Source organism: Impatiens glandulifera, chromosome 3, assembly GCF_907164915.1.
Source record: "Impatiens glandulifera chromosome 3, dImpGla2.1, whole genome shotgun sequence".
In the NCBI taxonomy this organism is placed as follows: domain Eukaryota; kingdom Viridiplantae; phylum Streptophyta; class Magnoliopsida; order Ericales; family Balsaminaceae; genus Impatiens; species Impatiens glandulifera.
Window position 1 is genome coordinate 3,266,226 of NC_061864.1, and position 15,013 is coordinate 3,281,238.

At 28.6% G+C, this 15,013-nt stretch overlaps 2 protein-coding genes across 2 annotated transcripts; both read left to right on the top strand.

Moving 5' to 3' along the window:
- The first annotated feature begins 188 nt into the window (after positions 1-188).
- LOC124929689 (omega-amidase, chloroplastic) lies at positions 189-2,386 on the top strand. The gene is made up of 10 exons (XM_047470088.1): positions 189-475; positions 560-676; positions 853-1,071; positions 1,196-1,289; positions 1,361-1,435; positions 1,551-1,629; positions 1,715-1,730; positions 1,820-1,900; positions 1,989-2,071; positions 2,137-2,386. Exons 1-10 carry the CDS (start codon positions 209-211, stop codon positions 2,216-2,218), a joined length of 1,113 nt encoding a protein of 370 aa, XP_047326044.1. The 5' UTR covers positions 189-208; the 3' UTR covers positions 2,219-2,386.
- Positions 2,387-11,380: 8,994 nt separating this feature from the next.
- On the top strand, positions 11,381-12,745 carry LOC124932109 (protein BIG GRAIN 1-like B). Its single transcript, XM_047472712.1, has one exon. The coding sequence runs from the start codon at positions 11,492-11,494 to the stop codon at positions 12,605-12,607; it is 1,116 nt and encodes a 371-aa protein (XP_047328668.1). The 5' UTR covers positions 11,381-11,491; the 3' UTR covers positions 12,608-12,745.
- The last annotated feature ends 2,268 nt before the right edge of the window (positions 12,746-15,013 follow it).

Here is a 15,013-nt window from a genome sequence, read left to right on the forward strand (position 1 = left end):
AGTGAAAGGAGAAGTGGGGAAAGGAAACGACGGGGGAGAGGGAAAATCAAATTTTTTTTATTTTTTTATTTAAGGATAAAAATGTGGCAAAAGTTCAAAAATGAAAAAATTATAAAGTTCTTGTTAAAAGTGGTAATAATACTTCTTACGAGGGTTATTCCCATTATAAAAGTAAAAGGGTTAATTGATGAAACAGAAATGAATTGAAATGTTAATTGCTGCTGCTGCTTCGTCCTCTAGTCTTCTTCGTCCCCTTCACTACTGCGGGAATAGTACAAGATTTGGTCTCCTTTCTTGCATCCGCTCATCATCATCATCATCATCATCGTCTATATTCACCAATCCTTTCTTAAACTGCAATTCCAACCCTCTTCGTCCACTCTTTTCCCTCTCCGCTTCAATGTCTCCTTCTTACAAGCCGGAGCAAGCTAGGGCTCCACCCGCCCTCCAATTGCCCACTCCTCCTATCACCAAGGCAATCTCTTTACATCGACCTCTAACCCATGTCCGCGATCTGCTCTTTTCCCAGATAATCTAACCTTGGTTTTTTAGTTTTCAGTTCAAGATTGGATTGTGCCAACTACTGGTGACATCTGACAAAGAGAGAAACATTGCTCATGCTCGAGAAGCTATCCAGGAGGCTGCCGGAAAGGGTGCTCGGCTAGTTCTCTTGCCTGTCAGTTGCTTATTTCTTTTGAAAAATTACTTAATCTACTTTTGTTTGCCTTATATGATGAATTGATGATGATATATGCTCAACTTTGGAACCCACTATTTTTATATTAGTTTTGCTAGGCTCGAATAAACAGTTCAATGTAGACTTTCTAAAATGTCATTTGAGTCTTTATGCAGGAAATATGGAATAGTCCATATTCTAATGATAGCTTCCCAGTTTATGCGGAGGACATTGATGCTGGATCATCTCCTTCAACTGCAATGTTGTCTGAAGTCGCCAGCCAACTTAAGATCATAATCGTCGGTGGCTCTATACCAGAACGATGCGGAGATAGATTGTACAACACGTGCTGCGTCTTTGATGCTGATGGAAAGCTAATAGCTAAACACAGGAAGGTAATGCCTTATATTCTGTACACATGCTGCGTCTTTGATGCTTATAGAAATCTGTTGGAAAATTATATGATCTGCAAATGGATTGATCAATATTTCAAATTTGATAAGTTCTTGCACATGACAGATACACCTTTTTGATATTGACATACCTGGGAAGATTACCTTCATCGAATCCAAGACTCTTACAGCAGGGGAAACTCCTACTATTGTGGATACAGGTTTCTTCAAGTGGATTACATTGAAAACATTTGCTTTCACTATTAAACAACAAAATCATTTTGGTTTGCAGAGGTTGGACGCATTGGCATTGGAATCTGTTACGACATCAGGTTTCAGGAACTAGCCATGATATATGCAGCTAGAGGTTCCCTTGTTTTTCAATGCATTTTGCAAGTTTTTTAGTGCTTCTGCCCCTTTTAAGTATATCTTTGTGAAAACATTATCAAAAGAGACTGAGAACTAGTATTTCTTCACATTAGGAGCTCACTTGATTTGCTATCCGGGGGCATTTAACATGACAACTGGACCATTGCATTGGGAACTGTTGCAGAGAGCAAGGTCACAATTTTCTTTTGTAATTTGAACATTTGGAAACACTTTATTTATGTTTTTGCTGATATATGTGTTGATTTACAATGTGCAGGGCAGTAGATAATCAGGTTGGTTCCTGCTGTTGCTGTTGCTGTTCCTTAGTGTTGTAGTGGTTTTAAACTATATTGTTCAAATCTCACAATCTTTGGAATGACAGTTATATGTGGCAACTTGTTCTCCTGCACGTGATGCTAGTGCTGGATACGTGGCTTGGGGTCATTCCACTCTTGTTGGACCCGTAAGTTATATATGTCCACTCTTGTTGGGTTTATTTCACTCTTGAGTCTTGATGGACTAGTTGCCTTATTGTTGATAATCGTGATCAGTTTGGAGAAGTATTGGCTACTACTGAACATGAAGAGGCCATCATCATATCAGAGATTGACTATTCCCAAATTGATCTCAGAAGGTGATGTTTTTATTTTTCATTGAAGTATCAGCTCAAATGTTGATTATCTGTCTTTAATTTTTCAGGACAAATCTCCCACTGCTAAACCAACGTCGTGGAGATCTTTACCAGTTGGTGGATGTTGAAAGAACATCGGCTGCATCCTAATGAAGTTGAGTACTCAATGGTTAATTTATTTTCTTGCAATTGAATATCATGAAGGTTATGCTTGCCATCTTTTTAGTGGATTAAATAATGGTTGCAAATTGTTATTTCCTTGATCCTTTCCTGCATATTAAAATAAAATAGATAATATGGCCTTTGGTCTTGGAATGATCTTGATTTCTGAACATTTATACATTTACTTTTTGTGTGTGAAATCATATAAGGAAAATATTTGAAGCTACATTCTATGTTTAGAAGAAGAGATAGTATCGAGAAGTTAAAAGGGCTAGAAACCTATCGTGGTAGAAAGTCAAACAATAGGGCAAAACAAGTCAAACATGCAGTATTTAAAATAAGCAAAACCTTCATAGAGGAGAAGAAGAACCAAATGAAGGAGCCTAGAAATCTCATGGTGGGGAAGATGGTCGTGTGAGAGGAGTCTGCAAATGTCATAAATAAGTTAAGTGATTAAGACAAGGGGTTAGTTTGATCATGTTTATCCGGTTCATCTTATTCTCTAATTGCTCTCGTGCTCTCTTAAAGCGTAAAACGTATTCACATTGTTGATAAGTGTGTTTGATACGTTTATTTCACAAAAATGATTGAAGCAGTTTATTGGCAATAGTGGAATAAGCTTTAATCAAATGAGCACAAAAGCAGTTCTCTTGACTGTCTCTTAACATGCTTACAATACATAGGGAAGGACATCCATCCATAAACCCTAATTATCTTAAGCCATGAGTTAGTAGAGTTGAGGACTCGAGGCTCAATATATGCATGTAGTATGGTTGCTTCGTCTTGAGCCGCGATACCATCTCAAGCAACATTTGAAAGTCTTTCGTTGTTCAATCATTATCTCAACTTGGTCTCATAATGAGTTGGGCTGCTGCAGTACCAGTAACCCGATTTCATTAACCTTTAAAATTCATATTTTTTAGATTATGAAAGTTTTATATATTTTTTTGTATGAGTTTCGCTAATTTGTTATGATCTATCCTATTAATTAAAGAATAAAACAAGATTTTATTGTTAGTAAGGAGACTAGGAGGTATATTAATAATGATTTTATTGTTTAAAATTATTTTGTATCAATTAAATTATGACTTTGGCCAAAAATTTAAATTTAAATTTTAGTCTTTTATCTATTTATTTATTTAGAATGACCACTTCCAACTTAAGGCTGTGATCTTATTTGTTAAGAAATATTGTCACCATTTTGTTGTAAACATGTCAAAATTAAATTCCAATTTGTAATTTTTGTTGTGTGTTATATAAGATTTTTTTTTGTAGATTATGATAAAATTATTTTTGATTTTTAGATTGTTTATATCAATATATGTATATATATATATATATATATTGTATTATATATTCTAAATCATAATCATAATTATTTTCTAAGTTATTGACAAACATATATAAAAAATGAAATTTTGGAATATAATTCAGACTAAAAATGCATACCAAAACATGGTATAATTTAGATGAAAAATGTTGATTTTTTTTACCTTTTTATTTATGCATTATTTTATAATTTTATCAAATTTATTGTGTTAGTTAAAGTAGTATTAACTCCTTGAATAGAAGTATTATTAAGTGAAACAAGTTTTTATTAAATGAAGCTAATTTAAATGTTAGATGGACCACCTACAATTACAAGAAAGACCACAGTTAAGAATTCTATAGAGATACACTTTTTTTTTTAAATATACATACATATTGTTGACTTGCCTAACAAAACACAAAAAAGGTAAGAATAAAAAAAGATACACTTTTTTTTCAAATTACATTTTTTTTAATTCAGATTTTAAGTTTGATTGTGTTGATTTTAATTTGTTTGATTTTTTTTTTTTGAGTTTTATAAATTTTAATATGGTCAATTTCAAAATTTTCATTTAATTAAGGATTATATAATTTTAGAATTAATTTATGTCTAACCTTATTAGTTAGTAAAAATTGTATGTTTATATAATATTTTTTGATAGAATAATAATACAACATCTTACAAAAATAAATGTAAATGTTATTTAATAGTTATGTTTATAAATATTATTATTTTGTTATTAGTATATTATATGAATATAATGAATTCAGTAATAATAGCCTAAAAAGAGTAATAAATATATATATATATATATATATATATATATATATATATATATATATATATATATATATATATATTTAAACTATTTTTTTTAAAGTTATTTATATCTCATCAAATTACATTTTTTTTTATAATAAATATTAAAAAACATAATGCATAAATTATTTCTCAATTTCTTAACTTCTCACCAAACTCAAATTCAGTTTTAAATTGGAGAAAATATATTTTTGGGGTTTTATTAGGTTTTTTCTTAAGAATCATATTTGACAAAATAAATAAATAGAGTTTTTGAAGGTTAATATATCAAAATAATAATTTGATATTTTAATAAATAAGAAAAAAGGTAATTAGATTGATAAAATAATGGTTACGACTTAGTTTTAAGTAAAATTTATTAAAAATATCCAAAACCCCTCAATTTTAATGACAAAGACAATAGCAATATATTAAAAAAACATATTTAGATATTTAATATTTTTGAAGTTGTGTCAATGTAAAAATAAAAATTGTGTGGTATAATTTATTAAATAATAAAAATAAATACTAATTTAAAAAGAGTAATAGAAAATCATATGCATAAATATAAACTAAAAAAACATTTTAAAAAGCATTTATATCTTATCTAATTACATTTCTAACTACACTATTCATACTAAACCAATCATAAACATATCTAAAAATTAGACCAACTTCAGTTCCAGGACTCAAAGGTTCAATTATGTATGTATGTTGGGCTTAGAGGTTTTAAGCCTCTTAAAAATAAAATTACTGTTTGTGTTAAAAATAATAGTAATATATATATATATATATATATATATATATATATATTAATAAATAAAAAACCGTAAAAATTTCTTACAATTATGTGATAATTAATTATAATATGTATAGAGAGGAGGTGATGATTGTGGGAGATTGAGACGAAGATTGTGTTGATAAGTATGAAGTGGAGTGGGATCAGGGTGCGCACGTGTCAGGGATGGACAAGTGATTTAGATCACGTGGCACGAGGTCCCTACTTTGTCGGACAGCATGCATAGTTGTATGGTTCCACGTGGGCTTTTACCCAGCTGTTATCACCTTACGCTGTCTCCTCATTCGCATTAAAGACGCGTGTTTTTCACATGCGCCATTATTTATTTATTTTAATCCAAAATCAAACAAGCTCTTATGAGTTATGATACAGGAATTTGGGAAGAGAATAATAGATTACGAACTCTACGAATTGAGACGAAAAAGAAATAAATTATTTAATTTTTTTCAATGAACTCATTTCTCTCCCTCCAATTCAATTCTCTATTATTTTAATATAATATTTATTTGTGATTATTTAATAATGAAGAGAAAATGAGAAAGAATTTAGGAGAGAAAATAAGAAAAAATAATATCTCACCATATTAATGCCTACAAAAATGATAAAAGGTGAAAAAAAAAGAGAAAAAAAATTATTCCTTTAAAATTCCATAATTAATTTATCTTTAATAACTAATGCTTTGTTTGGGTTGTTAACTAGTAATTCCAGCACGTATGCAAACGTAAAGAACGTGCGCGTAATAATTTGCAAAGTAGAAGAGAAGAGCGTGCACACGTGGGCCCATCCCAACTACTTTTTTGGTCTCAAACCGTATGGCTTCCGTCTAAAACCCGTCATTTTTTACATGGGTTATTTTATAATAAATGAATGCACTTAAATACTTCTTATTTGATTTTTTAAACTTTTATAAAACATCTCATACTCATTTCGCTTCAATTTATTTTATGCATTCCATAATTCAGTTTATCAATACTTTAATCATTCCAAGTTATTTTTCTGATTTGTTCAGAATATTTATCCAATTTATTTATGCAAAAATGTTTAATTTTATTTATAATAATTTATTGATTATTACTATAGTAATTTATTTCAGAATCACAATCACAGTTTAATTTATAATTTGAATCAGACATAATCTTAATATTTTATTAATGGGGGCAGCGAACGACGTGTAGTGCTGATTAGATTTGATGACTCGGTATTTATTTATTTTTCTTTTTTATATTCATTAATAATTGTCTCTCTCTTCTCATTACATACATTTTTCCCTTTATCTTAAATATAACGCATTCAATAAAAAAACAATTTTTATTATTAAAAAACACTTAATAATTTATCTCTTTAATTTTTTACTATTATAAATATATTTTTTTCAAATTATTGTACATGTCCATTTTAAACCTATAAACCATCATTTTAATTATTTCTCCCCTATAAACTGTATTTTAATTATTTCTCTCTTTCAATAATTTATTTTCTTTTAATTATTAAAAAAATAAATTTTATTTTCAATAATAAAAATGTCTCAAATTAAAATAACTAATAATTAATTAGAAGAATAATAATATGATGGGCTAGTTGAATGTTGTTATAGTTGATTAACTTTATGTAGTTGACATTAAAAGAAAGAGATTTTTAAGGAGAGAAATGAGAGATAAACAACACTTAAAGTTTAAAAAAGAGAATCAATTAGTTCAGTAAAATAATTAATAATTAAAATTTTTTGTTTTTATTATTATTAATATATATATTATTAAATTAATAGAGGATATAATTAATTAATTGAATTAAAAAATATTTTTTTTATTCTCTTATATATAAATTTTAATTAACATAATTAATTATTATTTATTTTAATTTGAATCATTTTTTATTATTAAAAAATAAAATTTATTTTTTATAATAAAAATTAAATTTTATATTGAATGCATCATATTTAAGATAAAGAAACGCGTCATATTTAAAATAAAAAGAGAAAATTTAAGTAATGAGAAAAGAGAGAAAATTATTAATGAATATAAAAAAGAAAAATAAATAAATACCTAGTCATCAAGTCTAATCAGCACGTCGTTAGCTGCCCCATTCGCTACAAATCTTTAGATTCCCTATCATTTTATATATATATATATATATATATATATATATATATATATATATATATATATATATATTTGGTACTCACTATTTGTGTTGACATTCTTTAATAAAATTGATATATTTTTTAAATAAAAAAATGGCAACTTAATTCATTTATTCAGTTAAATACAAAAATTACACTATGGTCTAGCTACTATATTTTCTTTATAAGATTCAAAATAAAAAACAATTTGAATATGATCAAAAAGCAAATGCATATAGTAATAATTTATATAGTTAAAATAAGGAAGGGAAAGAAGAAGACAAGTGGGTCCATGAATCTAGTTAATGTCTTCTCTTGAAGGTTGGGAAGTGATGCGATGATCATGTGAAAACATGGATCAAGTCAAGGCCCATGACCATGAGAATTTAATTCGAAATTGAAGTGTATTAATCCACCCACCCACCCACCCACTTGCCCCCGAAGAACATTTTACATTATTATATTATTAAAGGGGGAAAACGAGATCTCTATGGCTAGGAATCGTATAAACTAGATGAAATGGATGGATCATGGAGAATGGAATGGAATGGAGGAGGAACCCATTATATATTGAATTAATGAAGAAGAAGAAGGAGAAGAAACAGTGATGATGATGATATCTTCACATGAACGTGCCACATTAAGGGAATGAAACCCATGTGACATTGCCAAATGGGTAAACCTTAATGGGGGGCATGCACCTGGCAAAACCCATGCACAGGTAGATATTTATACATTTACAATTGGACATAAATTTCTTTTTAGACCATCAAATATTTCAATCATCATCAGTAGTAACAGAATAAATATTTTCTTTTTAAATTAATCATTTATAAGGTATAATTAATGAAAAATAATAAGATTCATCCTCGCAATTATGCATACAATTCTTTTTAGACCATTTTTCCATCAAATTCAATCATGAATAACATATTAAATATATATATATGTATAATGAAAAATGATAAGAATCATTTATGAAAAGAAAACATGTAAAATAATAAATGCATTTTTTATATTAAAAATAAATAAATAAATCGTTTAAGCACAACGACAAAGAATAACATTAAAATAAAAAATAATAAAAACAATACTTAATGAGTTATCGAACTCGTAAATCCTCGAGAATGTCGATTAACTCCCCCGACAGACTCTCTTACTTTTATTGGACGAATCTCAGAAAACATAATAATAATAGTATTATGAATTATACGCAATGGACGACTACGATCATTGAAAGTTTGACGATTTCTCTCCAACCAAAGAATAATTGAGATGATAACCAAAATATGTAGATTTTTCATATTAATTGCATCAATCTAAACTTTCCAGCAACTACCTAAAAATTTGGGCATCATCCAATGAATCCTAGTAATACTCTACTAAAGACTTCAAATATTAGTCACCATTCGACAATACAAAATAAGTCATAAGTTATCGATTACATCTTTTCTTGACAGATACGACAACTAGACATAATACAAATTTTTTCATGCACATATCATCCGTTAAAAATAATAAAAGCACTTATTCAAGATAAATATAGACCGACTATGTGGCAATTAATTGATTCATCTGAGTGATTATAACAAATTAATTGGTTTTGTTGTTTATAATTACTTTAATTATATATATAATTTAAATGGTTCTTTCAATCAATCATGTGTGACAAATAGACAATTATATAAGAAAAAAACACAATGTTTCATTAATAATCTATTGAACTATTTTTAAAAATAATTCATAACTTTAATTATGAATGAGGTAGTAATTGAGTTCAAATACCAATTTAACTCTTAAAACTTTATGTATTTTAAAGAAATTTAACAATTCTGATTTAAGTATTAAACTCTTACGATTTTAAATTCAGGATTTTAAGATTTACGATTTTATAATTTATTTTGATTTTACATTAAAAAAAAATGAACTCATTTAATTAATTGATTTTGTAATTATAACTTATTTCAGTGTCATTTATTTATTAATACTATTATTTAATTAATTTATATATATATATATATATTAAAATAAACTCTTCCTCTTTCAAATAATTTTTTAATTTTACAAATTTAAAAACTTGATTTTAAGTAAATTCTAAATTTTAACACAATTTTTACTTATCCATTTTATAATCTAGCTAGGTCTCCTCGCCTAATTTTCAGGTAACTAATTAGCAATGTTTCTACAAACTCTGCACATGCATATGCTTTTATTTGAGTATACATTTCAGTACTTTTTTTGTACAACAATTAGGTGAGTGTCATTGGAACCAGGTGAGTTTGCCTATTAGGCTTTCATGTGCAATTAAAGTTGTTGAAAAGATCTTTTAACTTTAGGCTTGTCATTGAAATAGACATTTATATCTTAATAATATGAAGATTCTTAATTAATTAAGCCTAGCTAGTCTAGAGTCTAGACATCAAGTCATATCCTTGTTTGCATCAAGTTCTTTAATTTGCTATCACAATCAAGACCCATTGCCAATTGCCAACCATTTACAATCTTGTTTTTAATCGTGTACTTCTGCTAAATGAATTCACATGCAGATGTTTTAATCATTAAACTAGGTTCATAGATATAGCACTATTAAGTTAATAGTATCTTTAATCAGGTATTATATTTGAAAAATGAATAAATATTTACCTCTTACCCCCACCAAAGTAGAGTTGGCTTAAGAGACCAAAAAGTCATGGAGTTTAATTAAGTGAGTTGTCATGTTAGTTCTCCTTTAATTCAAAAAAATATATATATTTACCTATTAAACTATCCTCGCTATATTAGGGGAGATATAACACCGAAAAGGTTTGACCCATAGGTCACTATGTTTTAACAAGCATCTAGCTACTAAACTATTTTAGTTTTGTTAAGAATAATGTAAACTTATTATACTTATTTAATAAAACTCAAAATATATCTACTAAACTAAAAATAATAATAAAGGGTAACCAATCTTTAACGCTCTTACTGGAAGATACATAATGGCGTAATAGCGTAATAGAGAGGTATATAAGAGTTCAATTTGAATTTTATGGTCTAACCACCTTCCATTTGCAAATGGTTTGTTTCATCTAATCTTATAATATTACATACTAAGCATATATAATATATATTCTATGTACCAACAACACATATTCTCTATATTAGGTGAAATTATATATTGCATAAACACACAATTATTTATACAATAATTGATTAGTTTAAAATAATATATATATTAAAGATCAAAATCATTTTGAAAAAAAAAAAAAACAAACTTGTAATTGGCTCAAATAAGTCATCAAACTTAGGAGAAATACTCAAATAGCCTATAATAATAATAATAATAATAATAATAAATTTAATTTATCTCTAGATATTAGCCTCCATGGGCGTGGGTGGCCAACATATAATTATAATAATAATTATTATTATAATAATAAAATTAGAAAGAAAAATAAAAGCATCTCAAGATCATTTCCTTCAAAATAATGCAAGAATATAGTAATATATGTTTTTGTCTTCTACTTCTAATTATTATTATTATTATTATTATGAAATGAATAAATAATTAGAAAATGAAAAGATAGCTGGGTTCTAGTTATTTATGGTTTCAATGGAACCCATGCAATGCAAAGACAAAATTGGAAGAGAAATGAATGGCTTAGATTTAGGAGACATAGAGTTGCTATCGATCCCACCCCAAAAATAATAATAATATTAAAAATAAATCATGTGAAAATGCATGGAATCTACACAAAATTCAATATCCAAGTATAAGTAATTACTAATTACTAATTACTAATTACTGTTAGTTCATTTCATCTGTTCACATTGATTTCATCATCTCCCTAGATAGGTACCTATATTTCTCTTCACTCTATGATTTATATATATATATCAAATCTTATTGTAATTTAATGATTTAAGGTTATGTTTTCTACATATTAAATGAATTATTTTAATTATATATATATGGGTTGAAATTGATTTAGTGAAAAGGGCATTTTGGGCATAAACAATTACATTACCGCCACGTCACTCAATGCCAAGCTGGCATTCCTTAACTGCGGCATCGTGCTCAATCTTCTCTTATTATTTAAGCCATGGCTTATTGCTCTCATGATCTCATCATTCAGAATACTCACTCTCTCTCCTCCATTGCAACATTTATTCACAGTTCTTCTGTTTCAGCTTTCTTCATCATTTACTATTCAATTGAATAGTAAATTATTCTCATACCCAGAAAAAAAAAAAAAAATGTTTTCTTGGGAGAAATCAGTAAGGGGAGACAAATCTAAAAAACATCAGGCGAACCCACCATTGTCATCCACCCTTCCGTCCTTTTCTTCCACCCTTCTCGACGAAATTTACCACTCAATCGACGCCGGCACCGTTAAACGCGACGGGCTGAAGCTTCCCAGGGACAGATTAACGACGAGAGAACAGATCAATGACGGCACCGTGACCACCACGACGAAGATCAAGAAGCCCGTCAGCGTTAAAGATGAAGAGACTGACAATCGCCGGCGAGCATATCGGGTCGAAAAATGGATGGAGAATAAAGTACATCATGATAAGATCTCCACTCGCCGCCGACAATCACTGCCTGATTATGATCGTACGTTTTTCACCTCTTCATGGAGCTCGTCGGATTCTAGCTCCGGCGGAGAAACAGAGTCTCCGGCAATGTATAAACCAAGAAGTTCTTGTTTCACGGGAGCTCCAATATCGGTGAGGACATCTACAAATCCTACCCATTCGGAAAAAACACCCAAATACTCCAAACACACATCAAACAAATCCTACCCGTTCGATTCAAGGAATGAGGACATTGAAACAAAATCAAAGCTCAGTGCTTTGAAGATGTACAACAATTTAAAGAAGGTGAAGCAGCCAATCTCTCCTGGGATTCGGCTTACAAGTTTCTTGAATTCTCTCTTCAGCCATGGAAATGGAAAGAAGACAAAACAGAGGAACGAAGACGACGTCGTATATGTCGAGAGACGATCAAAACCAGCTGCAAAACAAACCTCGACGTCATCAATATCGGCATGTTCATCGTCTTCTTCATACTACCGGTCATGCCTAACAAATAAAACCGGATCCTCTGTTAAAGAAAAGAAACCCGTTAATAATAATAATAATAATAATAATAATAATATCCCCGGGGCGAAAAGAACGGTTAGATTTGACCCGGTTAGTGTGATCGTTGATGAGGACGATGCGGGTAGTGATGCAAGTTCGGATCTTTTCGAGCTTGATCATTTGGCATTCATGGGATCCTATGACAACATCAGAGATTATAACCAAGAACTTCCTGTTTACGAAACAACTCGGGTTGGATCCATATACGGGCGGCGGATTCATTCTTAAAATTTATTTGTTTTTGTATTTAATTTGTTGTCTGTTCTAAGCCAGATTCAGATGTCTTTGCTCATTCCCTTTCTCTTTCGCATTTATTCCCGTTTTTTTGTCCATATCATTAAATCATCCCCTAAAGTCCTTTCATATCTACATATCAAACCCAAACCTTTGAATTCTCAAACAAAATAACCTACAATATAACAATCAATTTGCACAACAATGAAAAAACTCATAATTCATTATTTTTACTTGATCACTTAACATAGATAAGAGGTCTTCGTTTAATTAAATTGTAAAAAATATAGTGAATTTGTCCCATAACAACTCATAACTCATTAGACAAACATTATCAAATGAATTGATATTACTAAAATACATAATTATCATTATTGTGTAATGGATATTGATGATATGTGGACCTTGAAGTGATGAGATGAGATGAGATAATGTGGGTCGATTAATAATCCAATAATGGTGAATACATATATATAATTAATTTGGAAGGTTTGTGCAATTGTGGGGTACAATTAAGAAGGTCATTAGTAGTTAGTACTAATGATTAATGTGTGATTAAGTAATGCTAATTAAGCATTAGTCTTTAAGCAATGAGCATATTGCAAGTATGCAACCAACAACCCTAAGATTAGCTAGCCACCGTACTACTAGTCTACTATACCTAACCCTAATGAGTAATATATATAACCTTTTAATTAATATTCTCTAGCTACCTAGTGATCAAAAGCTAGCTAGCTAGCTAGCGTTATTATAATATTATTATTTAGCAAGCTAGCTTCTAGGCATAATAATAATAATAATAATAATAATAATAATAATAATAATAGTTGGTTTGCTGGATCATGAAGATATAGATGAATTTAATTAATTAATTATAATTGGATTGTTCTTATAACCTTCCTTCCCCTTAACCATTACCCTACAATGGACGTTTCCTTACAACCATCGATCAAACATTATTATTATTATTATTCCAAGTGTTGCCAACTATCATATCCATTATCATATCCCATGTTTTATATATACTAGAAGTGAGCATTCGATGGCCCGGCATTACATGACACGATTATAAATGAATAATATTGTGTAAGGGTTTTGTTTGTGATCGCATGAAACAGCTAACACCACAATTACAAATGTGTTGGACCAACATGACACATTGAGATAGCTGGTTGATGTCCCCAACCTCTAATAAAAACAAGAAAATACATAATATATGTATATAAAGTTCTCATCAAACTCAAGTTATATATTCTTTTAAAATATGAAATTTGTATTAAGTGATGCAAAACAATTTAAATGGGAATTTCAGTTTTGTACCAAAAGAAATCTAAACTATTTTTTTTTAAATGAGAATAAAAAATAGTAATAATCATCATAAAAAAAATTATTTTCTTATAAATCTTTTAAAACTTGATTTCATTCATGGCCTTACCAAACGGCATAAAGCCCATCTAGTATAATTTTACTATAGCCTGGGCTAATTCTTATTATAGCTACAATTGGGCTTATTGAATTAAATGATTATTTGGATAATATTTACAATTCAATATTAATTTAACAAGTTAAACTTATATATATACTATTCTAAAGTTAACTATTTGAGGTGTTTATTATTATTTTGATTAAAAAATTATCTAAATATAGTGAATTTATAAATAGTTATCATTTAAATAAGAACTGTGTGTATAATTTATATGTGGGCCTTAATTTTTTGAATGAAGTGTATTTCATAGAGAATTATGATAGGCCTATAGACTTAAAGTATGTATGCTCAATTAAAAGATGTCATTTATTAACATGGGTTTGAAGAAAGTAATGAACATCTCATTTATTTTATATATTTATTTTTTTAATATTGAATGATAAATCAAATAAGTGATATTTGATATTTTTAAAATCATTTTTTAATCCTTTCATTTAGTATGTAAATGTGTCCTTTATTCTTTCAATTGCCTTTTGTGAGTAATATATTTTGACTACTATGAAACTTTTTATCCCGGGTGGATCATAACAGTATTGTTCGGATCTCGTGGATTAGATTATTCAAGATTATCTCAATTTGAAAAAACACTTTTTTTTTTTTTTTTTTGTGAAATGTGTGATTTAAAATTAATGAAGAAGTTTTGAAAATAAATCAAGTATACCATTCACAGCTAGAGATCTGAACAATTGTTTGTTGAGTTTGACTTATTGTTTGGGTAGAGGAAAAATAAGTGTGAATCCTAATTTTTAATACTTATATTCTATCTTACCTAAATTTGTGTTTTAGGTATGAGTTGTTTAAACAATATTATTGAACAAAAATGAAATTAATTTATAAAAGAAAAGAAAAGAAAAGAAAAAATCATGTATAATGATTTTTGTAACTAATAAACTTTATTTGTATAAAAAAAAATG